Genomic DNA, 12,433 nt, shown 5'->3' with positions numbered 1-12,433 from the left:
GTCACTCGGAACGGTATGCGCGTAGATGCGTTTCGAATCTCACGCAGCTGAGAGCTTCCAGTTCGCTATTTAGAGCGAGAGCTCGAAAGCGCAGACAGGAGTGTCGAGGAAAGGGAGGGAACGCGATATATTTAACGCGGGCGCGAGAATTTCCGATATGTAACCTTCATTTCGAGACGACACGCGCTTAAGTATCCGGAATCCGCGTTTTGTCTAGTTTCGTCTCGTCCCGTTCTGTCCCGCGTTGTCCAGTCTCTCTCTCTCTCTCTCTCTTTCTCTCTCGAGCAAATCGCCGGTTAACAAGCGAATTAACCCCCTAACCGTTATTCCGCTCTTGCTCGATAGATCATTCTTGGAGAAAACCCGCGTGATCGATTTTCACATTGGTCGGTTTCCTTTACCTTACATGCATTCGTCGTAAAATTGGGGCGACGCGTTGTGTTGCTCATTATGTATTTCTCTCCAGCGTTATGACGAATAATTTCTTAAAATAATTGCCTCACATGAAATTACGTGTTCGAGGTTTCAACATTCTCCGCGGTGTCCTAATGTCCATAAATGCGAATTACCGCGATCAATCAAGCGAGGTAATAAGTAACCAGGTGATACAGTGAGAGAATTCCTTCCTCTTTATTTTCTTTTTCTCATAAAATAATCATTTGTAGTATAATCTGTCCTCACAATGTCTTCATCTGCTTATCCTTGTTTCTTTTTTTTCAGGTCGTTTCACGATCAACCTCTTTCCGAAACGCGCGCGAACGCGGTTAAAGGGTTAAACGCTAGACTAGATCGAGTGGAGCACGCTCTATTTCCAAACTGGACACGCTCGTATTGCACGCACGTCGCAAATTAGCGGCTCTCCAAGATAGAATACATTCGTATGTATGTTACAAAAAGTAACGTCGTCGTGAGGACGATCGAAGGTCTGTACAATGGAATAATAAAATTTACAGTAACAGCGCACGAAGCTGCGTCAAAGCGTGCGTTCACTCTTTCGCACACGTTCACACGACGACGATGACGACGACGACGACGACGACGACAACAAACAAAAGACGATAAATGTCTAAAACAAGCTTCTCTGTGTCATCTTTAACGAATAGCGCGTCCGCTTCTCGACTGCGTTTCGGATGACACATTCCTCGTGTGTCTGACTTCCTTTTTTTTTTGTTTCACAGTCGATTTTTCCTCGACAGAAATACTGGCGATGATTTTCGCGCAATTAACGTTTGAAAATGCGCAGTCTTCCGCGTGTGAGCCACGCATTGAAAAAAAAAAACAGATGACACAGACGCGATCTTAGATACGACTTCACTTTAACGAAATATTAATTACTGACTCACAGAAGACACCTGAATAATGACCTCGTTAGACATTTTCTTTGGAAAGAAAAAATCGACCCCGAAGTTGTCGCGAGAAATCCGAGCGTCGTGAACAGTTACCTGCCAGCGAAACATCCTGCACGGAGAGAAGCTGGAGAGAGCGAATTCTCTCCTGCTTCTGACGACTGAGATTTCAGAAAATCGACTCACCTTGAGCGACACGAGACAATAAGTTCCGACAGGACCACAGAGAGAGAGAGTAGGCAGTACCACTGTAGCAACGCGGTGTATCCCTGTCAGCCACTAAACTCTACCAACACCTGTGCTCGCACCAGAGAGAGATCGACGCGACGCGACGCCTACGTTACGTTAGGAATAACGCGTGACGCGACGTCGTTCGACTGTCTGACGGCGGCCAGAGAGAGACAGAACGACAGGTAGTTGAGACCCGCGAGAGAATCACGCCGATCGGAGCTAACGGTGCGGGAGCGATCGGCCGAACTGAACTGTAGGCACGGACGAGGAGTCGCGACGCGACGCGAAAGCGAAGGAAACGATCGGATCCGATTGGAGCTACGGTGAGCGCGCATGCGTCCTCCACGGCAGCGAAATGCCCGTGCACCACGTACAACATCATGTGCGTGTGTGTATGTGTGCATGCGCGTGCACGTACACACGTGGCCGCGTAGAGCGACGCGGAATACACGGGCGCACAGGTGTGCGTCACGGTCGTACCCGCAGGTACGAGAAAGCACCAGTGGCGCTCAACCGTGTCGCCGCGCCGTGTCGCCATCAGCAGTCGAGTTCAGGTGCCCAACGTAACTCTCCGCGTTAATACCGGGATGATCCGCCTAGCGGTATTTCGCGTTTGCGTTAAGCGATGTTTGCCGGGCTCTTCTTTTTCAGGGGGCAAGAGCAACGAGTGAGCGCGATGACATTTTGATTGGACACTGTAGTTTATAATTATTGTAATGTACAGATAGGTAATCGACGTTTAGATAATTTTAAGTGTATTGAACTTTGCCAATTATTACGTCAAGTGATAATCAATTGTGTATCGATTGTAACGTTTAATTGTATTCGAGTAATTTAAAGTGTATTGAACTCTCTCTCTTTGTAATAATTTGTCTTTATATGTATGTGTGATCTGCATAGTAATTACCGCAAACGATATCTTTCAGCGATCGAAGATGCCAACAAACATCGCTGAACGGATAATTGACAGCCTACCTACCTGCCTACCTGCGAGATCTGTACTGGTATCGGAAGGTGCTTTATACTGCGTCAGATTCAATATATGAAAAAAATTCGCGACAAAATGGATTCCGCCACAAAAGTTCGTTTCTTCCGAAGTATGGAAACACTGTCCGCTCTCTGAATTCATTCGGGGGACCACTACATGAACTCACCGGCCGTCTACTTTAGTGTTGACTATTCTTCGAGTTCTACTAGCACTCTTTACGGCTCGTTCAATTCTTCCTCAACATCGCTCTCTAACAAAAGGTAACTACCTCTCTTTTATTTTTCACCGATCGATCTCGTACGGAGAGAATCAAAAATACACTGCGTCTTCTAAGGATCATACATAGTCGATTCTCGAGGACTAAGGGTCTCTCTCGTTTATACACGTATGAAATCAGGACTCCTTACTCCTCGAGGGAACAAGGAATCTCGCGAGTCGACGCCGAGAAACGGCCGACGGCGGTCACCCGCGCGATTTGAGTTAAGTCTTCGCCGTCTGCTCGCCGTCGGCGGCCTTCTTGTAGACCTCCTTGTAAACGAGCTCTTGCATCTGCATGCGCAGCAGCATCCGACGATCTGCTGGCAAGGTCCTGATGTGCGGCAACAGGCTCATGAGGAAATAGTAGTTGTCGTCGAAGCGGTTCTCGAGTGGATCCGCACTGCCCAGGCCGACGCCACCGTCATTATCGCTCATCAGCACCTGTTCGGGCGAAATGTTCTGCAGCATCATCTCGTTGTCCGCCAAGTTATCGGCGACACTCTGGAACTCGAGGTTGTCGAAGCTGTCCTCGGGCTCGCGCTTGACGTCCACGATGCGTCGACCATCGCTGTCCAGCTTTAGCTGATGATGACCATTGTCGTGACCAGCCATGGACAGCAAGTGATCGGCGATCGCGTCGCGGTCATCAAAACCGCCGTCGAGGCCGCCGTGTACCGTCGCGCCGTTCTCCGTCTCGCTCTCGCACGGCTGCAGGTCGTCCTCCGTCTTGGCGACGCTGCGCTCCCAGATCGGTGGCCGTGGCAGCATTTGCTCCTTGAGGAATTGCAGACTTTTGAAGTGGATCCATACAGGCCGGTTGCGGTGGAATTTGCTCTTACGGTACACTTGGTCCTTCTTTAGCTCGGCGCGAAACGTGTCTCGTAGGCCTTTCCACTTGGCTTTCAGCATTGGCTCTGCAAGCAGATCGCGGGAGGACGTTTGCATATAAGCGCAGTTTGTGTGACAATTCGCGAACTACACGTGCGAATCCTTACGGTGGAATGCATATTGTAAATGCTAAAGTATGCATTAACGTGCTTGTGTCTTAATTTTCTTTGTAAAATTCCACATGGAACCTTAATAGCACAGATATACAAAGGACGTGCAGAGTATGTCCTAAGGACGTTTCTACGTCTTCAGGACATCCCTGGGACGTCCCCAGGACACTCTGTGCTATTTGGAAAGATATCACTACATTTTTCCGATTTATCTTCTTTCACAACAATTTCACAACAATGGCGTATAAATTATAAGCTCAGAGTGATTTTTGGCAAACTGATTAGACTAATCAACAATTGATTCATCCTCGGTAAAATTGTCAAAAAGATAAAAAAAGATAAAAATAGTTTGTTATTGAAACAAAAAAGAAGAAATTCTTATACTCCATTCATAACTTATATTTAAAATTTTTTATCAGATATGTAAGCATTACCTATTCCAAATATATAGACATACGCATGCACACACAAAATTAATAATTTCTTATTATTGTCAGGTGACAAATTACATAGCTAGAAATTGCTGTGTTGGTGTTTTACCGGTTAATCATAATAATAATATGTAACATAGCGAGATATCGACTACATTCGCCCGCGCGCATTCGGCGCATGCGGTCTTCAGCGAATCATCCGTCCGTTCGTCCGTCCGTGCGTGCGTGCGTGCGTGCGTGCTTGTATGCGAGATTCGCGATCGAATCTCGATCGAGGTTACGATCGAAATTGGAACGTGTGTTTTCATGCGACCTGCGTCATAGGTAAAAAACATTCGCAATTGTATCCACGCAAAATGCGCCGTTAACGAAAGCGACACCGACTTCATGCTCCATCACGAGTGAGGTTAGGTTATGCTACATGTGCCACGCGTTGTGTATCGCGTCGTGTTGAACGAGCGAACGATCGTCCTGTCGTGAAACACGCGACATTCAAGTGTAATCAGCAGTGTATCTCAATAGAAAAAGGACGAGAGATACGAGGTGGTCCATTCAAACCTCTTGCATATTTTGAGAACACTCCATTGACTTTGTCGCACGTTCTCAAGTGCATCACGCGATTGCACGTATTTTCCACGTGCACTTTTTCCATAAAACCAATTTGAATTTTAAAATTACATTGAAAGTGTATTTTGGATTGCATTTCAAAAGACCCTCTTGAAAGAAAATTTTATTGAAGATCCACAGTACATATAATGTAAACTACAGATTTTCAGTAAAATTGTTCTCAAAAGGAACATTTTAAAAAGAGCAAGCTTGAGGATACTGTTAGATGGACAACCTTGTATGTAATGAGAGAATAATTGTGACACAGGGTTAAGCCGAGACTGCAATGTTTTCCGATATACTCTTCAATCAGATTTATCAAAAAAGGCAATATTCCCGTGAACAGTGTCTTTCAGCGGTTCTTCCTCATTTTGTAAACTCACATTTGCAAGAGGAGCTCGCACAAAACGGGATTAAAGGAAGACGTCATTGTACACAATGTACCAGTATCAGCGCGAGCGCGTTTCTTCTTTCAAAAGACAAAAATATCTCGAGAACATTCCTCTCACAAACGATCGATACGATAGCGCTTGAAACTTTCACAAGAGATTCCGATTAACACGCTAAAAATAAGTCGTCAATCTCCCGTTCGATTTCGCAGCTCTCTAGATCAATCGGCCTCGGCGTCGCGATTATTCTCCAAAAAGTCGTCGGTGCCAGGTGTTCGTCCACGCCGTAAGAGAAACCGCGCGCGAGTTGGCGGTCGACGCATGGGCGAAGGACGCGGCGCGTCGCGTCGCGTCGCGTCACGTCGTGCGTGCAAGCAAGCGATCCGCTCGCTGTACGGCGTGCTGAGGGCATCGGGGAGTCACGGGGAGGGGGGCCACGTACTGGGGAGATTGAATATCGTCGCGATCTCCATCCAGACGCGGTTGGTCACCTCGCGATTGTGGTAGGAGATGTGCCTCTGGTTCCATAGCGCCGGCCGTTTGTACACTTCAGCGATCAGGCGATTCGCGTCCATCTTCACCTCGTCCCTCATTCTTCTGTGACGCTGCCACCGCCTGATCGGCAAGCGGGCCGGAATCGCCAACTGGCCGCGCGATGTTAGAACCGAGGGAGGCAAAAAAAAAAGGACTATCTGGCGCTCCGTCTTCACGTCAGCGGACCGACGGCAGACCGTCGGCGACAAAGTACGGGCGAATACTAGCGCCGGGATAGCGATTAGCGCGCAGGACGCCGGCGAGGTAACGATCGATTCGCGTTTCGCCCTCGTCTCGCCTCGCTAGCGCTAGCAGCCGCACTCTCCCGAGTACCTTACCTCCTCGCCCTCGCCCTCGCCCGCGCCCGCGCCCTCGCCCTTAGTAGCACGTTTCGCCTCGCGCAAGCGAATCTCAGGACAGACCCTGCGCGAAGGAAAGAAAAGAAAGTCGACGCATCGTATTCGTTCGCTCGCTCGCTCGCTCGCTCGTATCTTTTGTCATTCTTTTGCGCGGTCTATATGTGCTGCTTTTATGTACAAACATGCGTATTTATTTCAACCAGATCAGCGATCATGCGATACTTGCGCGTCCAATTACTCGGACATGCGCACGTATCACCCCAGAGTTGGCGATAACGCAGGATTTCGATCGCTCTCGCTTCACCTCGCCCTCTCGCGATTGCTTCCAAGAGTCCATTCGCTCTCCATCTCGGCGCGTTTCGCTTCGTCTCATCCTCTGGCGAATCTCAGCTCGTCTAAAGAGTGACAGGACTCGTTTTGTTCGCTTGCTCCTGCATCCGAGAAAGTTGCAATAGAGTGTTCGTTCAGCGGAACCTGCAAATATGGTATTATTCGCAAATGTGTTCGGAAATATACCCCAGATACGTGTTTCACGTATCTCTTGTAACGTTCGCGATAAATTCCGCAGCATTACGAGTGTTCTCGCCTCAGTTCGTCGCACTAACGCGGGTCGCTTTGTCCTCTCACACGAAGTATCTTGATTCGCTTGTCAACCTTTCGATCTACTTAACTGAATCTCAGGTTCACTTAAAAGTTGCATTTAATAAAGTTAAAAGGAGAGAGAGATGTGCTTAAAATTACCGTTGTTATTATATTGTACAAGGAACATTAGCAAACGCGATATTTGCAAACACGCGTTGTCACCAATACTGCGAAAATCTTGGCGATAAAACGCCTTAGCCAAAATGTACGCAACATTCGCAACAGTGCAGAAATTTCATCTAGTCATGAGCGTCGGTATCCGCACCCTTTAAGCTTGATCTACAATGTGTTTTTTGCTTCCTGCTTCTTTCTCTTTATCTCTTTTTGACTCAAACCTTAAGATTTAAACCAGAAAAGACAGAAGACAAGAAACAACACAAAGAGCATATTGTAGATCAGGCTTTAACGTTTCATTTCGCATAGAGCGAAAGAAATTTAATTCTTGTCCTATCTGATTGTATTCTTGCTCTTGATACTTCGTGTCATATAAGCGACAACTTCCATTGATTCGCTAGTGAAATCCGGATAGTGTTCTTGCATTGTACGTTTTGCTGTGAATAGTTCGACTTACAAGAGGTACAACGCAGGACCCCGCGAGTGTCCTTAGAGCCGTAAGCATACAACGTAAGCATAATAACGTAAGCAATAATAAAACTGACCAATCACAATCGATTATTCTTGAATTGTAGGAAGAATCATTGATTGTGGTTGGTCAATTTACTTACTGCTACTTTACGTTTTACTGTTTACGTTCTTCTGTATGCTCCCGGGATTGTCCTTGATATTTCGCCCAGAGACAAAAAGCCAATCGACTGGCATTCTTGAAATGTTGAGAATCATTTTGCGGATATCATTATGCGCGTATGCAAATTATATTGACACTTTATTGATATACGATTCCTTTCTGTTATCCAGATTCGCGTATATTCCGCAGCAGTCCTAATGTCGCAAAATATAGAACTGATAGCGCAAGGCGCGGAAGCGCGCCTTTATAAGGGGCATTATCTAGGCAAGACGTGCCTGATGAAGGAGAGATTCGTGAAGAGTTATCGGCATCCGGAACTGGACGCGCGACTCACCAAGGATCGCATCAAAGCCGAGGCTCGTGCCATTATTCGTGCAAAGGCTGCGGGTAAATAAATCCATGAATGCAGCCAGAAATGTATGCCCTAGGTTGATGCGCGCGCATTGGTAGCGTTCAAGCTTGCTCACTACCTAGCTCATTGCATTCACGTCTATTGTTCTTTTCTACTTCAGTTTTTAACGCGTTGACTGCTGCGTTGATTTCCCTTGATTATGCAACATGCTTAATTAATGATTAAAATGATTTTCTCAAAAATGCGGTAAATGAATATAATCCCAATTACATATGTCTTTAATTTCGCTTCATTAACTCTCTATTGAACGTACAACTTTTTAATTTTACCTCATTTTTATTTTTATTTCCTTCTTGTTTTCAAGGAGTAGGGACACCCGCCGTGTACCTGGTGGACTTAGAGAGACGCAGAATTTACATGGAGTACGTGGAAAATACTATGGTGTTGAAGGACTTCATAGATGAAAGCCTTTCGGGGAACACAAACGTGGATGAGGTGCTGGAATTTATCGGGTCTGGGTTAGGCGCGCTCATAGCCAGATTGCACTCCAAACACATCATTCATGGCGATCTGACCACGTCGAATATACTGTTTAGAACTCAGCTCAGTAATGAGCCCGAAGGTAATATAGTTCTTGCACGATATGTCTCGAATACGGTAAACGCTAACACAAAAGACTAGAGGTCTGTTTTTTTCGCTCTTAGAGTAGAGTGAGACAAATATATATAATTTGTTTCACTCTAACTCATTGCACCAACGCAGCAGTACAGAGCGAAAGAACAGACCTAAAGTCACAACTCGAATTGCGTGTATATTAAATGATAAACGGAAGCTTTCATTTGTTACATTCTACATTCTTTTACATATATGTGTGTGTATATGTATATATATTTTTTTTTCCTCTATTGAATTTACTCTTTTTCCTCTATTATTTACTATACTTGGTATATTCATTTGAGTGACATATTGAAAACGAATTGCTAATTGACAATGTAGCGTCACTCTGATGCTTTGCAACTTCGATGTTTACCGTATTCGAGGTAAAGTATAGTAACAGCTCTTTTGTGTTATCTTAACATATTTCTATCACTTCTTATATCGTAATATTCATTTTGCTTTTCACAGAGACCCAATTCGTGATGATAGACTTCGGATTGGCCCGAGTAGATTCCACACCGGAAGATAAAGCAGTCGACTTGTACGTTCTGGAGCGATCGCTGTTGAGCGCGCATTCCAAAGCGCCTTCATTGTTCAATATCATCTTTCATCACTATCAACGTCATTATCAAGATAAAAGCCAATGCAAACAAATAGTCTCGAAATATAAACAGGTACAGGCGCGAGGACGCAAACATTTGATAATCGGATAAAGTAAAAAGGCGAAGAAGCTTCACGCTCTTATAAGAGAGAGTACAAAATCTACAAATAAGCTATTTTCTTATAACACGATACGCTATGGTCAACTTTAAATCACGGGCTATTATATAACTTTGCTCGTTACAATAAACATAAGTTGTACACGTTAATAAACGCGAGTTGTCGCGACTCGACCGATTAGTTGGAATTAAAACACGCAGTCGTTTGAGAAGGTAAGAAGATTTTTATACAATTAAACCATATGTGTATGTAACAATACATAACGTTATAGATAACGAATAATGCGAAGGAATAACCAGAGTTGGGAGAGTTATTTTCAAAGGATAATTCGTTATCATGTTACTCGTTATTTGTTGAAAAAAAATAACCATCGCATTATTCAAGAATTAAATTTACAATTTTTGTTATACTTCCTTATCAAGAGTTTCACTTTTTTTACAATTTGTAAAAAAGCCATCCATTTCAGGGGCACTAAACAGCATTGTAGTGTACACTATTTGTTATCGTTACTGCAAAGGACAACAATGTTACCAAGTTATCGTTAAGAAGATGTAATAGTATCAACATTACAAGCAACAAGTTACTTCCCAACTCTGGCAATGACTATTGCATACGTATAACGAATTTGGCAGCAGCACAATCCATATGAAAAGCTATTACTCCTTGTACATGTTGAATTGTTAGTATAAATCAGTCAAAATGCAGTCCAGAATATATAATGATCCAAGTTACCTATTGATACAGACAATAATAGAAACATTAATATGCGCCTACTGATGAGAATGTAAATTCTCTTGCACTCAAACTCCTCACCAGAAAGCCAGCAAAGGAGGTCATAAATCCCTCCTTTGTTAGTTCCCATACACCACCAAATTCTTCTTCATCGATTTGTTGGAAACTGCTAAAGTATAAATATGTAATTCCTGCATTGACTAATACAAATCTGAAACCAAAAGCGTTTGACGAATGTCAATAATGTCATCTCGAAAATGTATGCAGATTTAACGGTGACATAGCAGAGAGGCAGGGATTACTGCTTTGTATTTTATACTTACAACAATAGAGCTAAAAAACCTTTCAAAGGTATAAGGCCCCATGCTATACCGACGATAATACCGATCACCTGTCTTGTCCAATATATTACATCAAGAAATTCTTCCTATAAAACACGAAATTGAATATCAGCTGATCAATCCTGAACTGTCATTGCATCCTTCGCATACATAACATACGTAGTATACACGTACATGAAATTTTTAAATTTCAATCATTAAAGGAACTTGAAAAGGTGAGAATTATTGCTATCAAAGCAAGATAAATCTTAAAAATTCTTGTCAGGACAATGCCTGAGTCTAAAATCTGGATGTCGATGGAATATTGCAGCAAATAATCAGGGGTTAAAATTCGCAGTTATGTTTACCTTATCTGGCCATTCAGAGTTGGCTGTGATTGCACGTGTCCACACGCTAACCTCGCACTTGCCGCCGTTACCGTTCTTCTCGTTTTTCGAACGCGACATTCTCTCACGCACCTCTTTCAAGACGTTCGCGATCTCTGAACGTGAATGTGATTGTCAATGTGAGCCGATTACGCGATCATCCTTGCATCAACGTCAGCGTAATTTGCTCCACGATGGATACCTTGTACTCTTCTACTAAACGTGTCGCAGCAGTAGTTGGCACTCTAATCGCTTTTGGTTCAGGTCTGTTCATTTTAATTGTACATTCTTTCAGTGTGTTCACTTTGTGCGCTCACACGCTATAAACATGCTGCTTATAGTAGAGAACCTCAATGACGTAATACATAGACCAAGCATTCTGTCCGTAAAGTGAAGCCGGAAGTTGGCAGTTTAAAACAGAGTGAGAAAGTTGATTTGTCCCTAGTGCTTTCACACTTTATATTATTGACTGTCAAGAAGAGGGTTTGTTTAACACTGCAAATACTTTAAAACGTTAAATAAAGGGTACGGTCCAGCGGGCGTTGCAAATGCTTTATAGCGTTTTTACTTCTTTCTCTTTCTTCATTCGAATCTGAGGAATAGAATAAGAGGGAGAAATGCTGCGCGACATTTGTAGCGGTTGTTAGACCGCGCCCAAAGCAATGTGATTAATCGATTCGTCGTTCTGAAGCACTTACAGCACTAAATAGAACTATTTACAGAACTAACACATTTACAGAACCTTATCCAAGAACTCTATCCCGTCATAGCAACTTAACCTTTTTCATGTAGAATAAGAACAGGATAAGAGCAATTGCTGTGATTATTTATACACAGCATAAAATATCAATTTTATATCGAGATAAGTGAAATATACGGTTTTATTCTTTTAATTCTGCACTGCATTATATATAGCACTTGACAGCTTGACAGCGGCTATATTCTTTCTATACTATAGAATGAGAAAGCACTAGGAGCAAATAGAGAATTTCTAGAGACCCTAATATTTTCTCTACATGTAATACTATCCTCTAATTTTCTAAACATCGCCCATCCCTAGAGGCAAATCAACTTTCTCACTCTGTTTTAAACTGCCAACTTCCGGCTTTACTCACTGCTACAGCAGAAGTATAAGAATGCGGAGCGTCCCGATTACCACGGAATCGGGTTCACCCTAAGAATGCTTGGTCTATGTATATACATTATTGGATAAAACATAAGGCATTTGGAGTCCATGTATATTATGTCCATGTACTAAACGATCACTAAAAATCGCCTTTATTAAAGGGTCTCTAGTGGGCACAATTCACGTACACCAATCACGCGGAGCCCTCCCATGGCCAGTCTCTCCCGATTGACGACGATACGATTGGACACAGATTGTAATGATTGGTCGATCTGGTAATTCACTAGATAATTCTTTATATCGGTTGGTTGTGTCCAATCGTATCGTGGTCAATCGGGACGCTCCCGTTTCTACTTAAGGATCTCTACATGAAAATAGAAGCGTTTTTTCGTTTCGTAACCACGGTAGCGTTTGGTTGGTTAGTTTGGTCCACTTAACGCTCGCAACGCCACGAGCGTCATTCTATCTTTGTTGCTCGAGGCGTTGCGAGCGTTAAGTGGACCAAACCAACCAATCAAACTGTATTGTGGTCACGAAACGAAAAAACACCTTATGTCTGCCAAAACGTATGGTATGGCCGCTTTCAAATTTCTCTCTGGTTTTGTAAAATTAA

General features: G+C 43.7%; 3 protein-coding genes across 9 annotated transcripts; 1 reads left to right on the top strand and 2 right to left on the bottom strand.

Annotated features, from left to right (window-relative positions):
- Nucleotides 1-1,155: 1,155 nt before the first annotated feature.
- LOC116846919 lies at nt 1,156-5,882 on the bottom strand. 2 transcript variants are annotated; one of them, XM_032821309.1, is made up of 2 exons: nt 5,739-5,882; nt 1,156-3,737 (listed from the first exon to the last, which is right to left on the bottom strand). In XM_032821309.1, exons 1-2 carry the CDS (start codon nt 5,773-5,775, stop codon nt 3,046-3,048), a joined length of 729 nt encoding a protein of 242 aa, XP_032677200.1. In that variant the 5' UTR covers nt 5,776-5,882; the 3' UTR covers nt 1,156-3,045. The 2 variants fall into 2 exon arrangements, with proteins under 2 accessions (XP_032677200.1, XP_032677199.1); XM_032821308.1 differs by having other exon boundaries at nt 5,690-5,875.
- Nucleotides 2,688-9,987, top strand: LOC116846920 (EKC/KEOPS complex subunit TP53RK). Of its 6 annotated transcripts, none has more exons than XM_032821313.1 (5): nt 2,688-2,825; nt 7,698-7,914; nt 8,244-8,501; nt 9,005-9,468; nt 9,723-9,987. In XM_032821313.1, exons 2-4 carry the CDS (start codon nt 7,725-7,727, stop codon nt 9,247-9,249), a joined length of 693 nt encoding a protein of 230 aa, XP_032677204.1. In that variant the 5' UTR covers nt 2,688-2,825; nt 7,698-7,724; the 3' UTR covers nt 9,250-9,468; nt 9,723-9,987. The 6 variants fall into 6 exon arrangements, with proteins under 6 accessions (XP_032677204.1, XP_032677203.1, XP_032677207.1 ...); XM_032821312.1 differs by lacking the exon at nt 2,688-2,825 and adding an exon at nt 4,410-4,576; XM_032821316.1 differs by lacking the exon at nt 2,688-2,825 and adding an exon at nt 4,639-4,658.
- Nucleotides 9,460-10,944, bottom strand: LOC116846921 (uncharacterized protein RAB5IF homolog). Its single transcript, XM_032821317.1, has 4 exons — nt 10,677-10,944; nt 10,312-10,415; nt 10,070-10,199; nt 9,460-9,988 (listed from the first exon to the last, which is right to left on the bottom strand). The coding sequence occupies exons 1-4, from the start codon at nt 10,773-10,775 to the stop codon at nt 9,947-9,949; spliced, it is 375 nt and encodes a 124-aa protein (XP_032677208.1). The 5' UTR covers nt 10,776-10,944; the 3' UTR covers nt 9,460-9,946.
- Between the last annotated feature and the right edge of the window lie 1,489 nt (nt 10,945-12,433).

The sequence above is a fragment of the Odontomachus brunneus genome, unplaced genomic scaffold, assembly GCF_010583005.1.
Source record: "Odontomachus brunneus isolate Ranch 3 - 2012 unplaced genomic scaffold, Obru_v1 Obru_scaffold_072, whole genome shotgun sequence".
Taxonomy (NCBI): domain Eukaryota; kingdom Metazoa; phylum Arthropoda; class Insecta; order Hymenoptera; family Formicidae; genus Odontomachus; species Odontomachus brunneus.
This window is presented reverse-complemented; position numbering and strand designations above follow the sequence as displayed.